This window comes from Penicillium chrysogenum (genome assembly GCF_028827035.1).
Source record: "Penicillium chrysogenum strain IBT 35668 chromosome Unknown utg000001l_segment0_segment0, whole genome shotgun sequence".
Classification (NCBI taxonomy): Eukaryota; Fungi; Ascomycota; class Eurotiomycetes; order Eurotiales; family Aspergillaceae; genus Penicillium; species Penicillium chrysogenum.
In genome coordinates, this window is record NW_026622749.1 from 4,835,174 (window position 1) to 4,848,762 (window position 13,589).

Genomic DNA, 13,589 nt, shown 5'->3' on the forward strand with positions numbered 1-13,589 from the left:
GATAGTACACGATCCCGAATAATCACAACGACCATTATGCAGGTCTTCTCTAAAGTTACATGCTGGATATCACGAGACTATCCAAAAGGAAATATAATGAAAGACCTAGAGTAGCCACCAGGTAGAAACAACTTAGTTCACAATTTTGCCATAGAAAGGAATACCCATGGCACTCAGGAGAAGTCGTGCATCCTTGTCAGTTTTGGCGGTAGTGTGGAGAGTGATGTGGCAACCGGGGATCATCTTGGGAGGATACCTATGAAGAATGGTTAGCCTTGACACAAACCATAGGAACGGGGAGAACACTTACATATCGTAGTTGATCTCAAGCTCGGGGAACAGAGCAACATTCTCCGGAATCAGACCGAAAGTGATGTTACCACTGCTATCACCACTGGACCCCTTGACACCTTCCCAATCCTTGATACGGGGCAAGACGACATCAACCAGCTTTCCAAAGAAGTGGTACATATTCTCGCCATACAGCTCAGCCTTAACAGCGACAGAGTCACGGCCCGCCGCAATACCCCAAGGAGCGACGTTAGACTTGGACTTGAAAGTCTCAACGCGAACATTAGAGATAGCCTGGACGGCAATACCAGCGACATGCAGCCAAGACGAGTTCCTCTCAGCCGCGGCGTTCTTGACGTAACTGTGGATTGTGATGCGCTCGATTTCCGGAATGTTGTTGAACTTGATCGGCTTGCGGAGCAGACGCAGGACGTCGCCGCCACGGGGCCCGCGGAGGACACGGTTCTTGTGGTAAGGCGAGCTGTCGTCCCACTCGCGGAGACGGGCCGATTTAGGGGGAGGCTTGAAGCCTGGTGGTGTGTGCACGTAGCACAGGGTCATGATGTCGGGGGAGACTGTTGAATCGAAGGTCTGCTCTGCTCGGGGCGCGGAGAAGGGGCCTGGGACGAACAGCCTGGAGGAGGGGTGGGATGGCGGCGGCGGTTGGTGAGGGTGGAGGGGACCACGGTTGTATTTGGGGGAGCGGAATTGGTATCTGTAATGAAGAGGTCGGGATTAGTGATTGTTCGATTGAGCCTGTTCGATGCTGTTTTCCATGTCCGCAGATGCGCATGACTGGAGATGTAGTCGGAGTGCTCTTACCGGCCTCGGGGAAGCTGGTTCTTGCGAGCAGCTGCTCGTGCGAGCGGATCGAATGATGCTGCTGCGCTCTCTGGGACAGTCGTTGACAGAGAAGACGCCGATTCCAGCTCGGTCAGGTGGTCGGACAGACGCCTCGCCGGGGCTTCATCGGAGACATTGCGGCGCGATAAAAAGCCTTGAGGGCGAATTGATGGCACCGAGGTGCGGGGCAATGCCCTTGCTAGGTACCTGGACGGCCCTCTGGCAGCCATTCTGTGAAAAATGGGGTGTGATGGATTGGTGATCATCCCCGGCCCTTACCAAAAATTGTTCGCGCAGACAATCCCGTCACGTGAGCCTCCATATAGTATCGCCTTACAAAACAGGCACCATATCACGAGATCCTGGATAACCTAACTCAACTAACTACCTACCTACCTAGGTAGTTAACTAAATAACTAACTAAACTGATCAAGTATTGCTCGGCTCAGGCCTTCCAAGGTTGTTTCTTGATCAATGGTCCATTGCACTCCGTAGTGGTGAAACTGTTTAGTTCCAATCCCAGGAAATATGCTACCACTTCGAGGACAGATGCTACCTATAGGTATCCGTTCCTTGCAGACTTGACTAAACATGGGGCTCATTCTCAAGGTCATTTACCATACCTACTACGGCATAGAGAGACATTTGATGCGAAATATTACTCGATGGATGAGGTTACTTGGCTATGTACCTGAATCCCACTACCCATCTATATAACTATTCCATGTTCTAGAAGTTACCCGTCACCGCCAACAGGCGGTGTGAACTAGGGCAAATAACAAGGCAGAAGCAAAAGACCGAGCTCTTACCTGAGGTGTTCCCGTGCCCCGCAGATCACCTGGGACTTGGTGGAGGTCCATCGACTTCAAATCACTTGTCCACGGGTTTCAGTTGCTTACCTCTTTTCGACGCGTGCTCATGTCATAAGAGCTCTACTTATGATGTATCCTGCATGCGCTCAAAAATTCTGCAGCCTTGACTAAGCGCTGAACTAGTCTACAGCTCTCATATTCCCCCGCATGTCTCCAATGCCTGGGATTATCGTTTCAATATCGAAATCCTGCTCTTGAGGGTGTTTTATCTTTCCGCCCGCGATAATGAGTGGCATCCATCGGTTTCTGACGCGTCGCGATCGACACAATAAGTTGAACAAGCAAAGCAAAGAAGAGGTAAGCGCATACAGGACATCTTAGTGATGTTCATACACAAAATCCTACAATGGCTAATGCTTCCTACTCATCAGGCATCTCACATACTTTCGCGTCCTCTATTCCATGGAATTTTCAAGTCCGATACGACTCTGTCAGATAATTCCGATCATGAGAAGAAGGTATGGCATAAGCGCATTGCGGTCAGCTTGCACTTGTCTAATATCCCAAATTCACATATAGGTCAAAGCCCTTGCTCAACGAATTAAACAACTTGGAATCACTGCGTTAGAGGAGGCGCACATGAGTTATGCATTGCAATCCACGCAAGGCGACACAGAGAAGGCCTTCAGCCTGCTGCTTCTGCTGCTGGACTCTATCGAGGGAGTCATTAGGAATTACACACCCAACACCAAGCTCCTAGGCGCAGAGAATCGTCAAGGTGTCACATGCTATCTGGACGCGCTGTTGTTCGCCATGTTTGCCCGTCTCGATTGTTTTGAGGCCATTCTATACAAATCGTTTAATGATGAGCCTCGTCGGAAGCTTGCAATTCTTCTGAGACTATGGGTGAACCTGTTGCGCGCAGGGAAGCTCATCACCACAGATATGGTTAGTTACAATACTTGTGATTGTCCTAATCCTTCGTATTCATATTAACTATTTTGCTTCAGACAAAACACCTACAGGATGCCCTAGCAGAATGTGGTTGGGAAGATGCGGCTAAACTCCAGCAACAGGATGCTTCAGAAGCATTCACTTTCATTACCGAAAAGTTAGAACTGCCACTTTTGACTTTGAAGATGGACATTTATCATACTGGAAAGGAGGATGAAAGTGACGACCACAAGTTCATCAATGAGAGACTTCTCGAGGTTGCAATACCGCCCGAGCCAACTGATGGACAATCACTCACACTGGAAGACTGCCTGGAAGCTTACTTCAATAATATCATTGAAGTTAAGCGACACATGGAACGACGCAACACCACTAGCTCTATTCGGTCGGTGGATTCACTCTCCATATCTAAGGGATCCACCTCGCATGTTGAAACAGTGGAGATTGAGAGTACGCACACTGTGTCTCCTTCCCAAACCAATACGCCGCGGGCCGAAAAACCAAACCCCTGGTCATCGTTCAGTGAGTTCACCGAATCTCTCGAGGCATCTCGGACACCCGGTCGACGTGGTAGTATTGTGCGACAGCGATTCTTTCCTGATCCAAGCGACGATACAAATACTGGCGATTCGAATCCGGAAAAAGATGCCAGTGCAAATCAAGACACCAGTGGAGATACGCAACCGCAAAAGGGTTCATACAAGAAAGAGGTAATGATGCCCGCATGGCAATTTTTCAGTTTGATACGTATGTCATCTCCCTTCGTTTCATCCTTTGAGTTTTGCATGAACTAACATGATTTTGCTCAGCATGGTATACCGATAATACACCAACAAACGACGCGCAAGTTGCAGCACACTTTTCCGCAAAACGGCCGATTCTTGGGATGTGTCTGAAACGCTATTCCTTCTTGCCAGACGGAAGGGCAGTCAGACTCAATACACACATTGATATACCAACCGAGATCGGCCTGCCTCACTTCATCCAAGATGACAACTTGGATGCGAATGCTCCCATCTACGGCAGCTTCAAACTCTCTTTGCAGGCTCTGGTTTGCCACAGGGGAAAATCGGTAGACTCAGGGCATTACATTTCCATTGTTCGAGGCACTAATTGCCACAATGCTGGCACTCCTGTCACCACCGGCCCGGAAGCCCCGGAGACAACAAAACACTGGATGCGGTTCGATGATCTCGCTGCAGAACGAGTGACACTGGTTGACATTGACCAAGCATTGAAGACTGAATCCCCTTATCTTCTCTTCTACCAAATTCTTCCGATCGGCGAAGATCCATCTGCGTCCAACATTCCGAATGCACCATCCTCTCGGGCGTCAGATGGCAGTACACTAGGCGATCAAACAGATTTCAGCGCCGAAGACTTGTCATCTGACCGACCAAGTGTTGAGGTCACGGGGCCATGCGAGACTAATGCACAAACACTAGCCAGTATCGCAAGGCGATCCAGCACAGCAGTCTCAGAAACCAGCAATCCAACTGGTATTCAGCCGCGCTCTATTCCATCCTCGTCGCCTAGGCTGGCTCCGATGGAAGAAGGAAGTGCAAAGGGGACATCGTTTTCACTCCGTGAGTCTCGATCAGCAAGAAGTAATCCCGGAAGCCGTACTGGCAGCCAAACGGGTGAAAATAGAATTAGTGCCACTTTTTCACGCTTCGCTGAACGGCTTAGCCGAGATAAGATTAGCAATGACGGATTCACTGAGGAAAACGAAGGTGAGTCTGCATTGGAAATTGATGACACTGTGGACGATATGAAACTCGGGCCAGCTGCCCTTGAGAACAAGGAGAAGCGTGGAAGAGGCCGAACGAAGGACCGTGAGAGGAATAAAGGAAAGACAAAGGAGAAGTCCAAAGAGAAGAGTAGGAAATTGGATAGGGAATGTGCAGTGATGTGAGCCAAGCCAATGATGCTAGGATTTCCTTTTGTTTTGAGATACCCAGTCCAGCTGTTGCATGTTTCACAATCGATGATACCCATGATACATGAGTGTGACTTTGGTGTTTATAATCTATGTTGAGATCAACAAGTGCCCATAGGCATCTATGTTTTCTTGTCTGTCTTATAGATCTGCCTAGTGAGTATGTACGGAGTACGTCGTACTATGTAGTTCTGATCTATGTTGTAGTGATCCGATATGTTGGCCTCAGGTGTCAAGGCACTAGGCCTCCGCATTCCTTTGCACCGTGACGACCTCAAGAGTCCATTCTGTCCTGCATCAATTCACAAGACCTTTGATTTGCCTCAACTATTGTATGAACGGCATGCCATAGCGCCCCTATAGCTAGCGCACCATGGCGCTGGACGGATCCAGCAGTTATGTTGCTCCAAGCAACTTAATGGAGCCACCAAGCTCTTCCCTCCCCATGTTCGACGTTGAACGGGTGCAGTTAGCCTTCTCCGTCGCGGCGGACTTCGTTGCAGCGCAAGTCGCGAACAATGTGCTTGTGCTAGCCTTATCAACTAATCGCATTCTCCGAATCGATCTTGACTCCCCTGAAGATGTCGAAGGTAGGCTTTCGAGCCTTCCCCGCAGCAAATGCCAGCCACAACAAGTTGACCTAACCATGCTCATGAACAACAGACATCGACCTCCCCAAGAAATCCTCGGAAGTTGGAGTGATTCGGCGCATGTTCCTCGACCCATCGGCATCTCATTTGATTATCACCACGACCCTCGGCGAAAACTACTATCTCCATGCCCAGACACCGTCGCGACAACCGAAATCATTGACACGATTGAAAGGCGTGTCGATCGAAAGCGTTGCTTGGAATCCCTCTTTACCCACCGCCTCCACTCGCGAAATCCTCCTTGGTGCCACTGATGGCAATGTGTACGAGACTTATATTGAACCCTCCAGCTACCGGCAGGAGAAGTATACCACCCCGGTTTACCAGGTGCCAGGCGCCTCTCCGGTGGTTGGAATCTCGGCGGTGTCGGTACCATCTAAAACTGACCAAAGAAGGGTGCTTATGGCAACCTATGGGAAGCTACTGCATTTCATTGGCCGGACAGGAGTCTCAAAGCATGGGAGGGAAAGCGGCGTGTACTCGGAGCTTTTCCAGCGCGAGACGCCAGTGATTCACGAGGTTCCGAACCCGTCGAGCTCTGCACCATCTTCGCTGGTAATTTCGCCCACAATTTCAGAGAGCTACCAGACCGAGGGGTGCACCGAAAAGCAGTTTGCATGGCTCAGTTCCGAGGGAATATATCATGGCCAACTTACGTCGGAGGCTCCATTCAAGACGGCAAATATGCTTGCGCGCTCGGTATTTCCAGCTTCGGAGTCACCGCGAGGAGGGCGGAAGTTGATACAAGACCCCATTTCTGCCATGACTCTGTCACAGTGGCATGTCCTGGCACTTGTTGGGGGCAGAGTGGTTGCAGTCAATCGTCTCAGCCAGGAAGTTGTCCACGATCAACCTGTGTTGGAACCTGGGCAAAGCGCGCTGGGCCTCCTGACTGATCTCACCAAAAGCACATATTGGCTCTTCACTAGCAAGGCCATTTTTGAAGTTGTAGCAGGTGATGAGGACAGAGATGTCTGGAAAATCTTTTGAAAGAGCAAAAATTCGATGAGGCCCTTCAGTATGCTCGAGGTGCTGGCCAGCGAGATGCTGTTATGACTGCTTCCGGTGATTTTCTGGCAGGCAAGGGTAACTTCATAGAAGCAGCCAAAGTATGGGGCAAGAGCAGCAAAGGGTTCGAGGAGGTTTGTCTTACCATGATTGATCATAAAGAGCATGATGCTTTGCGGAACTACCTCCTCTCCCAGCTGGCAACATACAAGAAGGCATCGCTTATGCAAAGAATAATGGTCGCGAGCTGGCTTGTGGAACTGTTCATGTCAAAGTTGAATTCTCTCGATGACAATATCGCCACGAAAGCCGAATTGGCGGAAGGCACAAGCACTGGAGAAATCAAGGATCAGCTTGGCAGCATTCGAGCTGATTTTCAAGAGTTTGTGAACAGCCACAAAGCAGACTTGGACAAGAAAACAGTATACGATATTATCAGCAGTCATGGGCGGGAAGAAGAACTGTTGTTCTTCGCAACCGCTACGAACGATCACAACTATGTTCTATCCTACTGGATCCAGCGCGAGAAATGGCTGGAAGCTTTGAAAGTTTTGCAGCGGCAAAGTGAAGCTGATGTGTTCTACAAATATAGCAGTGTGCTGATGACACACAAGCCGACGGATCTGGTTGATATTCTTATGCGACAGACGAACCTTGATCCTGAGAGACTGATCCCCGCATTGTTGAATTACAACAAATCTGCCAATGTCTCCTCCCTTAGCCAGAACCAAGCAGTCCGGTATCTGAACTTCATCATTGTCAACCACCCGAATCCATCCGCAGCGGTCCACAACACACTTATCTCAATACATGCCTCCAGTCCTTCACCGTCTGAGGCTGGGCTGCTGACTTATCTCCAATCGCAACCATCATCACCCCCTCCGTACGATGCAGACTTTGCACTTCGCCTGTGCATTCAACACCAACGAATCCAGTCATGCATCCACATCTACAGTACAATGGGACAGTATCTACAAGCTGTAGAGCTAGCCCTGGAACACAAAGACATAGAACTGGCTGCGATCGTTGCAGACCGCCCGGAGGGTAACGATAAGCTCCGCAAAAAGCTATGGCTCCTCGTCGCTGAGAAAAAGATCCGCCAACCGGGCACGGGCATCAAAGATGCGATTGAATTCCTGCGCCGCTGCGAGCTGCTCCGCATCGAGGACTTGATCCCGTTCTTCCCCGATTTCGTCGTCATCGACGACTTCAAGGACGAGATCTGTACTGCTTTGGAGGACTACTCGCGCCACATCGACTCGCTTCGCCAGGAAATGGACAACTCAGCCCTGACAGCCCGCCAAATCCGCGGTGAAATCTCCGGTCTTGATACTCGCTACGCCATCGTTGAGCCAGGTGAGAGGTGCTGGATCTGCTCGCTACCAGTTCTCAGCCGTCAATTCTTCGTCTTTCCCTGCCAACATGCTTTCCACAGTGACTGTCTGGGTAGGGAAGTCTTGGACGGCGCTGGTGGCAAGAAAAAGTATATTCGGGATCTGCAGGCGCAGCTCAGCAGTGGCGATATCTCTGCCTCACGGCGTGAGGAGATTGTTAAGGAATTAGATGGGCTAGTCGCAGAAGCTTGGTATGTGTGCTACCTATTGACTTATTAGTAGTATACCTCACTGACTATAATTTCTCGCAGTATCCTCTGTGGTGACCATGCCATCAAACAAATTGACAAACCCTTCATCGCAAGCTCCGAGACGGCCGATGATTGGGCTCTCTGATATGCTCTCATGTCCGTCATGACATGTTGTTGTTTGATTCTCAGGCAATATTCCTGCAGAAGCACTTTTTCTAGTTTCCTTTTTGACCTTTCGCAATACCCTTCCTTGTCTTAAGCAGATGCTACATGATAAATGAGGCCTAGCCCTCGTATATAGACATGGCTATACTGAATGTGATTTGGACCCAACATTGATTTTGTACACATTTCAAAGAGAAATAAGATACCTAAATACAGCAGATACACTGTGAATATTCTACCCAACTCCATGCGCAAATAAACAAATTCCCAGAAAGGTAGTTGGGAAGGATATAGGAATGAACGACAAATGACTATGTCTCACAACATAGAATATACCTATTGCATGAAGGGCAGAAGGCCTAATTCTCAGGCCATAGATATCGCAGCAGTTCCAGATCCTGCGCAACGGCCGGACTATGCGGTGCACAGTCCTCCAAAAATCCTAACATCTCCTCGTTCCAGCGCTCCCAGCCATCCGGCAGTGTCTCGCGAAGACGGGCACTTGGCGAATGGGCTATACAATAGAAGAGCAGGATTTGCCCAAAGAACCTTTCAGCGAGGAAAAGTTAGTAAGCCCCATCCAGAATATCGGTATGTAAAGGGAAATATAGAAGGGGCAAACTCACTGCGAGCAAAAGGCAAACCTAATCGGAATACAGCTCTTCATTTTCCGGAAGATGCCCTGAGTGATCGGCCAGTCCATTGCGTTCTGGAGACCACTTCGCACTTGCACAAAGTCTTCATCTGTTAGAAGATGCGGGATTCGGAGAGCTTTGTATAGATACGGGCGGCCGATGTGGAAGCGCGCGATCATGTGCCGACCTTTGAGCATGGCGTCTGCTACTGCTACTGCCGGTGAGAGAGGATGGTTCGGATCTGTATGTCTTGGTCTTGGTGATGAGATGTGGGCCGGAGATGCTACTGAGGCGGACGGGGAGGGGTGGATCGAGGGGGTTGCTGGGGTTGGGTGGGATGAGTAGGGAGCGTTGTTGAATTGGATTGCTGTTGGGAGGTTGGTGCGCCATTGTTCTAGTTGATGGTGCAGCTCGGTGGTTATTGCCGGGAGGGGGAAGGTTCCTGAGTCCGCTAATGGAGGATGGGCGTTAGAGGATGAAGTTTGGCTTTTGTTTCGATTGTCTGGGTGAAATGGCAGGATAACTCACAATAGAAGTAAAGAGAATGGCGGATCCGAGTGAGGATGATGCGGTGGGCTACTTGGGCCAGGAAATGGTATTGGAAGTATGAGTCGTCAACTACGCTTGATGCGTTGAAACGGTTTGAGGCGTAGCCGGTCGTTTCGAAGCCGATGAATTTGGGGATTGGAACTTTTTCTTCGAGACGCGAGAGGCCGCTTGATGGGAGGTGCAGCTCTTGTACGAGGATGGTCTCGTTCATTAAACAGTTCCAGTATACGCGGGATTTCATATCGCCTTCCCACTCGTCAAAATTCACATTATGGCTGTATACGAGTCAGTATCATACTAGGTGTTTGAGATGTATGCGGCAGAACTCACTTCGTCAACATTGATAGACAGCAAGTAGCAGCGCGGGAAATCATTGTCCAGGAATCGATCGGACGGGGAATCTGGCTATAATATACACTATAGAAAATGAGCATCAATCTGGATATAAGAGTAGGCTTGGAGCATGGATACGTACGAGGAAAGAAGGTAGAATTGACAACTTTGAAGATCGTTGTCGCACATCAAGAAGCCGATACGTCGCCGAGCCTCGTTGAAGAACCGCAGTCCAGGTTGCTCTTCGTACACCACGTTCATCCATTCTGGAGGTTCAAATCGATGGCTCTGAGATCCTGGCAAAGGGTAGTTTCCTTCTTGGTAGGCGAGAACAGCCAGACAGCCCAATGCTAGTACGTTAAGCACTAGGCAGCTCTCTATATTATATCCAAAGCCACTCTCAATGGCTGAGCCAAGAGTGAAGGAAAAGAAGAACCCCTTGTCCATAATCGGCGTGGAGGGGTTGAAAACACTGAAGAATGCATCCGCCAGACCTCTGATCATTGCCAATGGAAGTACTTCTAACCAGTGATCTCCCGCTTGCAACGGATACGCACTGGTAAACATCGGCAGCGGAGGCCGCGCTGATTCCAGTTCAATGACATAGTTTTTCCCGAGCATTTCATAGGCGGCGAGCAATTGCTTCGGGAGGATCTGTCTTGCTCCAGGCCACACGATGACACCATGCTGACTGAAAGATATAGAGACCCGGCCTGCTGAGTCTGACCTTGGTTGATTCTCCTCAAATTCAAAGTCTTCTCCATCCCCAGCTGCCGCGGGTGTGAAGTTATCCCCGCTGGTGGGAAGCATTGGTATGGGCTGGTTGCCATCGCCACCAAAGGCAGGTGATAGCTGCGTCTGCGGTTCATAACTAGGAGGACGAATCTGGCTCTGAAGAGACTGCAGATCACTCAAAATAGACGTTGGTATGTTTTCCAACTTTGTCTCCAGTCGATGGAGAGTGCTCATGATCATCGTAAGAGATTGGTCGCGTCTGCAATTTGTATAAGAAATTGAAATAAAACCCACCGATGGTGACTTACTTTGAAGATTTACGCTCATTATAAACACACTCTAGGCCGAGCGACTTACATAGTCCACACCTCGGCCGCGATTCATCGCATCTCGTCTTTTTCAAGCGACATGTCTCACATGCCTATTACTGAGGGTTAACGGCTTCCGGAGGTCTCGGTCGCGTCGTAAAATAGAATAGATGAGGCAACAAGAGCACTTACAACAGTAGCGATGAAGTTCCTGGGTTTCTTGGAGGGTCCGGATGATTGACCGTGCTCCTCCTCGCCAGGAGAGAGCAGGTCCTGGATAGGCAGCAAGCCATTATTATCGGCATCGGGTGACATATGTGCACCTGCCCTGGACTCCTCGAGCGTCCGCTTGCTCATTTTGCATCATCGAGAATGGATTTTCTCTCGCGGCATCCTGGGTGATATTGAGTCGGTCGTTTTTTTTTATCGCGGAACGCTGGGGGTTCTCGGCCAATCAGAGGCCATCCTGCTATGAATCATCGCGTCCGTCGTGACTTCAATAGGTGAAGTAGATCAATTTACGATGTATGTGTGTTGGGATGTATAAGCTTTTGAATTATACATATATTTTGGTGATTCACGGATTCTAGAAATATGTTGGAGAGATGAGTTGATTATGAACTAGAGATATATATCGTAGTAGATCTCCCAGGTACCAAGTACGCAAAAGACAACCTAGGGTCTTTTTTTTTCGGTGAAGGTAGAGGTAGAGGTAGAAAGAAATAGAATAACTAACTAGAGATTAACGTAATCCACTAGCGAGCTGGCCACACTAGCGAGCTGGCCACTTTATCCAACATACTAATTTCAAATCCATTTATCTCAACCAAAACGCCATTAAATTAAATTTTTAAAAAAACATCATCTATCTGGACATGTCTCTCTCCTATGTCCTGGCTTCCTGCATACTCCGCACCCCCGGGGGTTTTGTACGCGGTTGTAAACCTGATTCACCATGCTGACCGGGACCGGGTTCAGCTGCTTCCACCGGCTGTATAATCAGCGCAGATGCTTCCTGCACGGAGAGACCGCTCTCTGCGTATAGATGCTTCCCAGATCTAGCACGCTTTTGCTTCTTCTTCTCGGTTTCACTGCGTAAATCACTCACTTCTCTCTCCAGAAGTGCAGCGGATTGCATCGTCATTTGACAAGCTTTTAAAACCTGATTTATAGCGGAATTCAGCGGACTTGGGGGACTTCCTGATCTCGTACGAAGCAATGCTTTGATAGAGGAAGCTTGCTTTTCCAATTGCCTGCAGTTTGAAGGTGTTTTTGGATCCCAATCACTACCCCGGCTAGGGGGGTTGGTGTAGCAAGCCGAATATCAAGCTTCGAAATCACTCTCTCTAGCGCGAAAGGGACTAAACCGGCAGATTGGAAGCTGTTTTTAACAATCTCTGGTTTAAAAGCTTCCATTCGTGCGGTAGGATAGGAATCCAGGAAGTCCAATTTATCCATATGATTGGATCCGCACCGCATCCGGAATTCAACCAGTCTCCTATAGGCTCGTTTTAACACCGCAAAACAGCCTATATCTAGAGGTTATAAAAGATAGGATGAATACGGGGGCATACAGATTAGTATAACCCGGTTTTTTTCACACATTTCATCAAACCTCGGTGTTAAATGGCTTCTATGGCCATCCAGTATTAAAAGCCGATATACCCCCTTCATCCGTACAAAAGTAGTCGGAATAAAGAGCTTTTCAAGCCAGCGAAGTCTAATTTCGTCAGTAGTCCAGCCATTAGGACTAACTTCGAAACGCCAGTCGGAAGGAAGACCATCGAACCAAGATTCAATAAAGACTTTGCCTTTAAAAATCAGACACGGTGGAAGGGCCTAACCAGCCGCATTCGTACACTCGATAGCCGTTACCTATTCACGATTTCCAGGTTGTAAAAGTGCTCGCCGACCGTAGTATTCGCTTCTCGTAATAACCTTCGTAGTCGCTATCAATCCTATAGCAAAACCCGTCTCATCAAAGTTATAAACGTCGTCCGGGTGGATCCCAAATTATAGGATGGTTTTTTGAACAAGATCAAACCAGTCCTTTATGACTTTTGGATCCTCACATTTCGCACGCTCGTAGTTATACCGTTTCGAAAACCGGGAGGATAGGAGAGGATGCCTTTTCACATACTTCGTCACCCAATTTTCGCCGACCGAAAGAACCGGGGTAGTGCCGCGCTTTTTAAGGAGAAGATTCGCCATTTCTCGCACCATAGACGGCCGGTGAGCTAATCCCCGGGAATCCATAGAGAGAATCCATTTTTGAAGAGATTCTTCTTCAATTTCTGTCAGTTTACACGAATTTGCGCGACAATTCGCGCGGTGTTGTATTCCGGTAAGACGTGAAGAAAGGGTTGAACGGGGGATTTTGAAACGGCGCGCAGTTTCACGAATTGAAGAGATTTCTTTATTTTTAAAAGCTTTGATAGCTAATAAGATCCTGCCCTCTTGCTCAGTTGATTCTTTGGAGGATTGGGAGCGAATTGGTGGCATGGTAGATAGTTGAATTGACTAAGTGCTAATTCATGGACGCGTTTTTTGTAGGGTGGCCAGCTCGCTAGTGTGGCCAGCTCGCTAGTGGATTACGTTAACTAACTAACTAGTTAACTAGTTAACTAACCAGTTAGTTACCTAACTACTACAATTTAAGTAACATAATAAACGCGATTCTCCTTATGTTGTAAGGTTGAAGACAATCTATGTGATCCACCTACGCATGTGTACAGATCCACCTCATGTCAATAGTGAGTTGGCCACGGAGTACTACGGAGGA

The 13,589-nt window shown here is 48.7% G+C and overlaps 4 protein-coding genes across 4 annotated transcripts; 2 read left to right on the forward strand and 2 right to left on the reverse strand.

Moving 5' to 3' along the window:
* Positions 1-128: 128 nt before the first annotated feature.
* N7489_001915 (mitochondrial 54S ribosomal protein uL5m) lies at positions 129-1,400 on the reverse strand (the record flags this gene model as incomplete). The annotated part of the gene is made up of 3 exons (XM_056707670.1): positions 129-256; positions 311-1,006; positions 1,114-1,400. The coding sequence occupies 3 exons, from the start codon at positions 1,398-1,400 to the stop codon at positions 133-135; spliced, it is 1,107 nt and encodes a 368-aa protein (XP_056571972.1). The 3' UTR covers positions 129-132.
* Positions 1,401-2,231: 831 nt separating this feature from the next.
* N7489_001916 (ubiquitin C-terminal hydrolase family protein) lies at positions 2,232-4,815 on the forward strand (the record flags this gene model as incomplete). Its single annotated transcript, XM_056707671.1, has 5 exons — positions 2,232-2,303; positions 2,378-2,464; positions 2,526-2,894; positions 2,957-3,647; positions 3,710-4,815. The coding sequence occupies 5 exons, from the start codon at positions 2,232-2,234 to the stop codon at positions 4,813-4,815; spliced, it is 2,325 nt and encodes a 774-aa protein (XP_056571973.1).
* Positions 4,816-5,212: 397 nt separating this feature from the next.
* On the forward strand, positions 5,213-8,227 carry N7489_001917 (vacuolar protein sorting protein DigA; the record flags this gene model as incomplete). The annotated part of the gene is made up of 4 exons (XM_056707672.1): positions 5,213-5,429; positions 5,503-6,461; positions 6,485-8,082; positions 8,143-8,227. The coding sequence occupies 4 exons, from the start codon at positions 5,213-5,215 to the stop codon at positions 8,225-8,227; spliced, it is 2,859 nt and encodes a 952-aa protein (XP_056571974.1).
* Positions 8,228-8,606: 379 nt separating this feature from the next.
* On the reverse strand, positions 8,607-11,164 carry N7489_001918 (uncharacterized protein; the record flags this gene model as incomplete). Its single annotated transcript, XM_056707673.1, has 7 exons — positions 8,607-8,796; positions 8,874-9,333; positions 9,411-9,706; positions 9,762-9,848; positions 9,907-10,758; positions 10,808-10,920; positions 11,000-11,164. 7 exons carry the CDS (start codon positions 11,162-11,164, stop codon positions 8,607-8,609), a joined length of 2,163 nt encoding a protein of 720 aa, XP_056571975.1.
* Between the last annotated feature and the right edge of the window lie 2,425 nt (positions 11,165-13,589).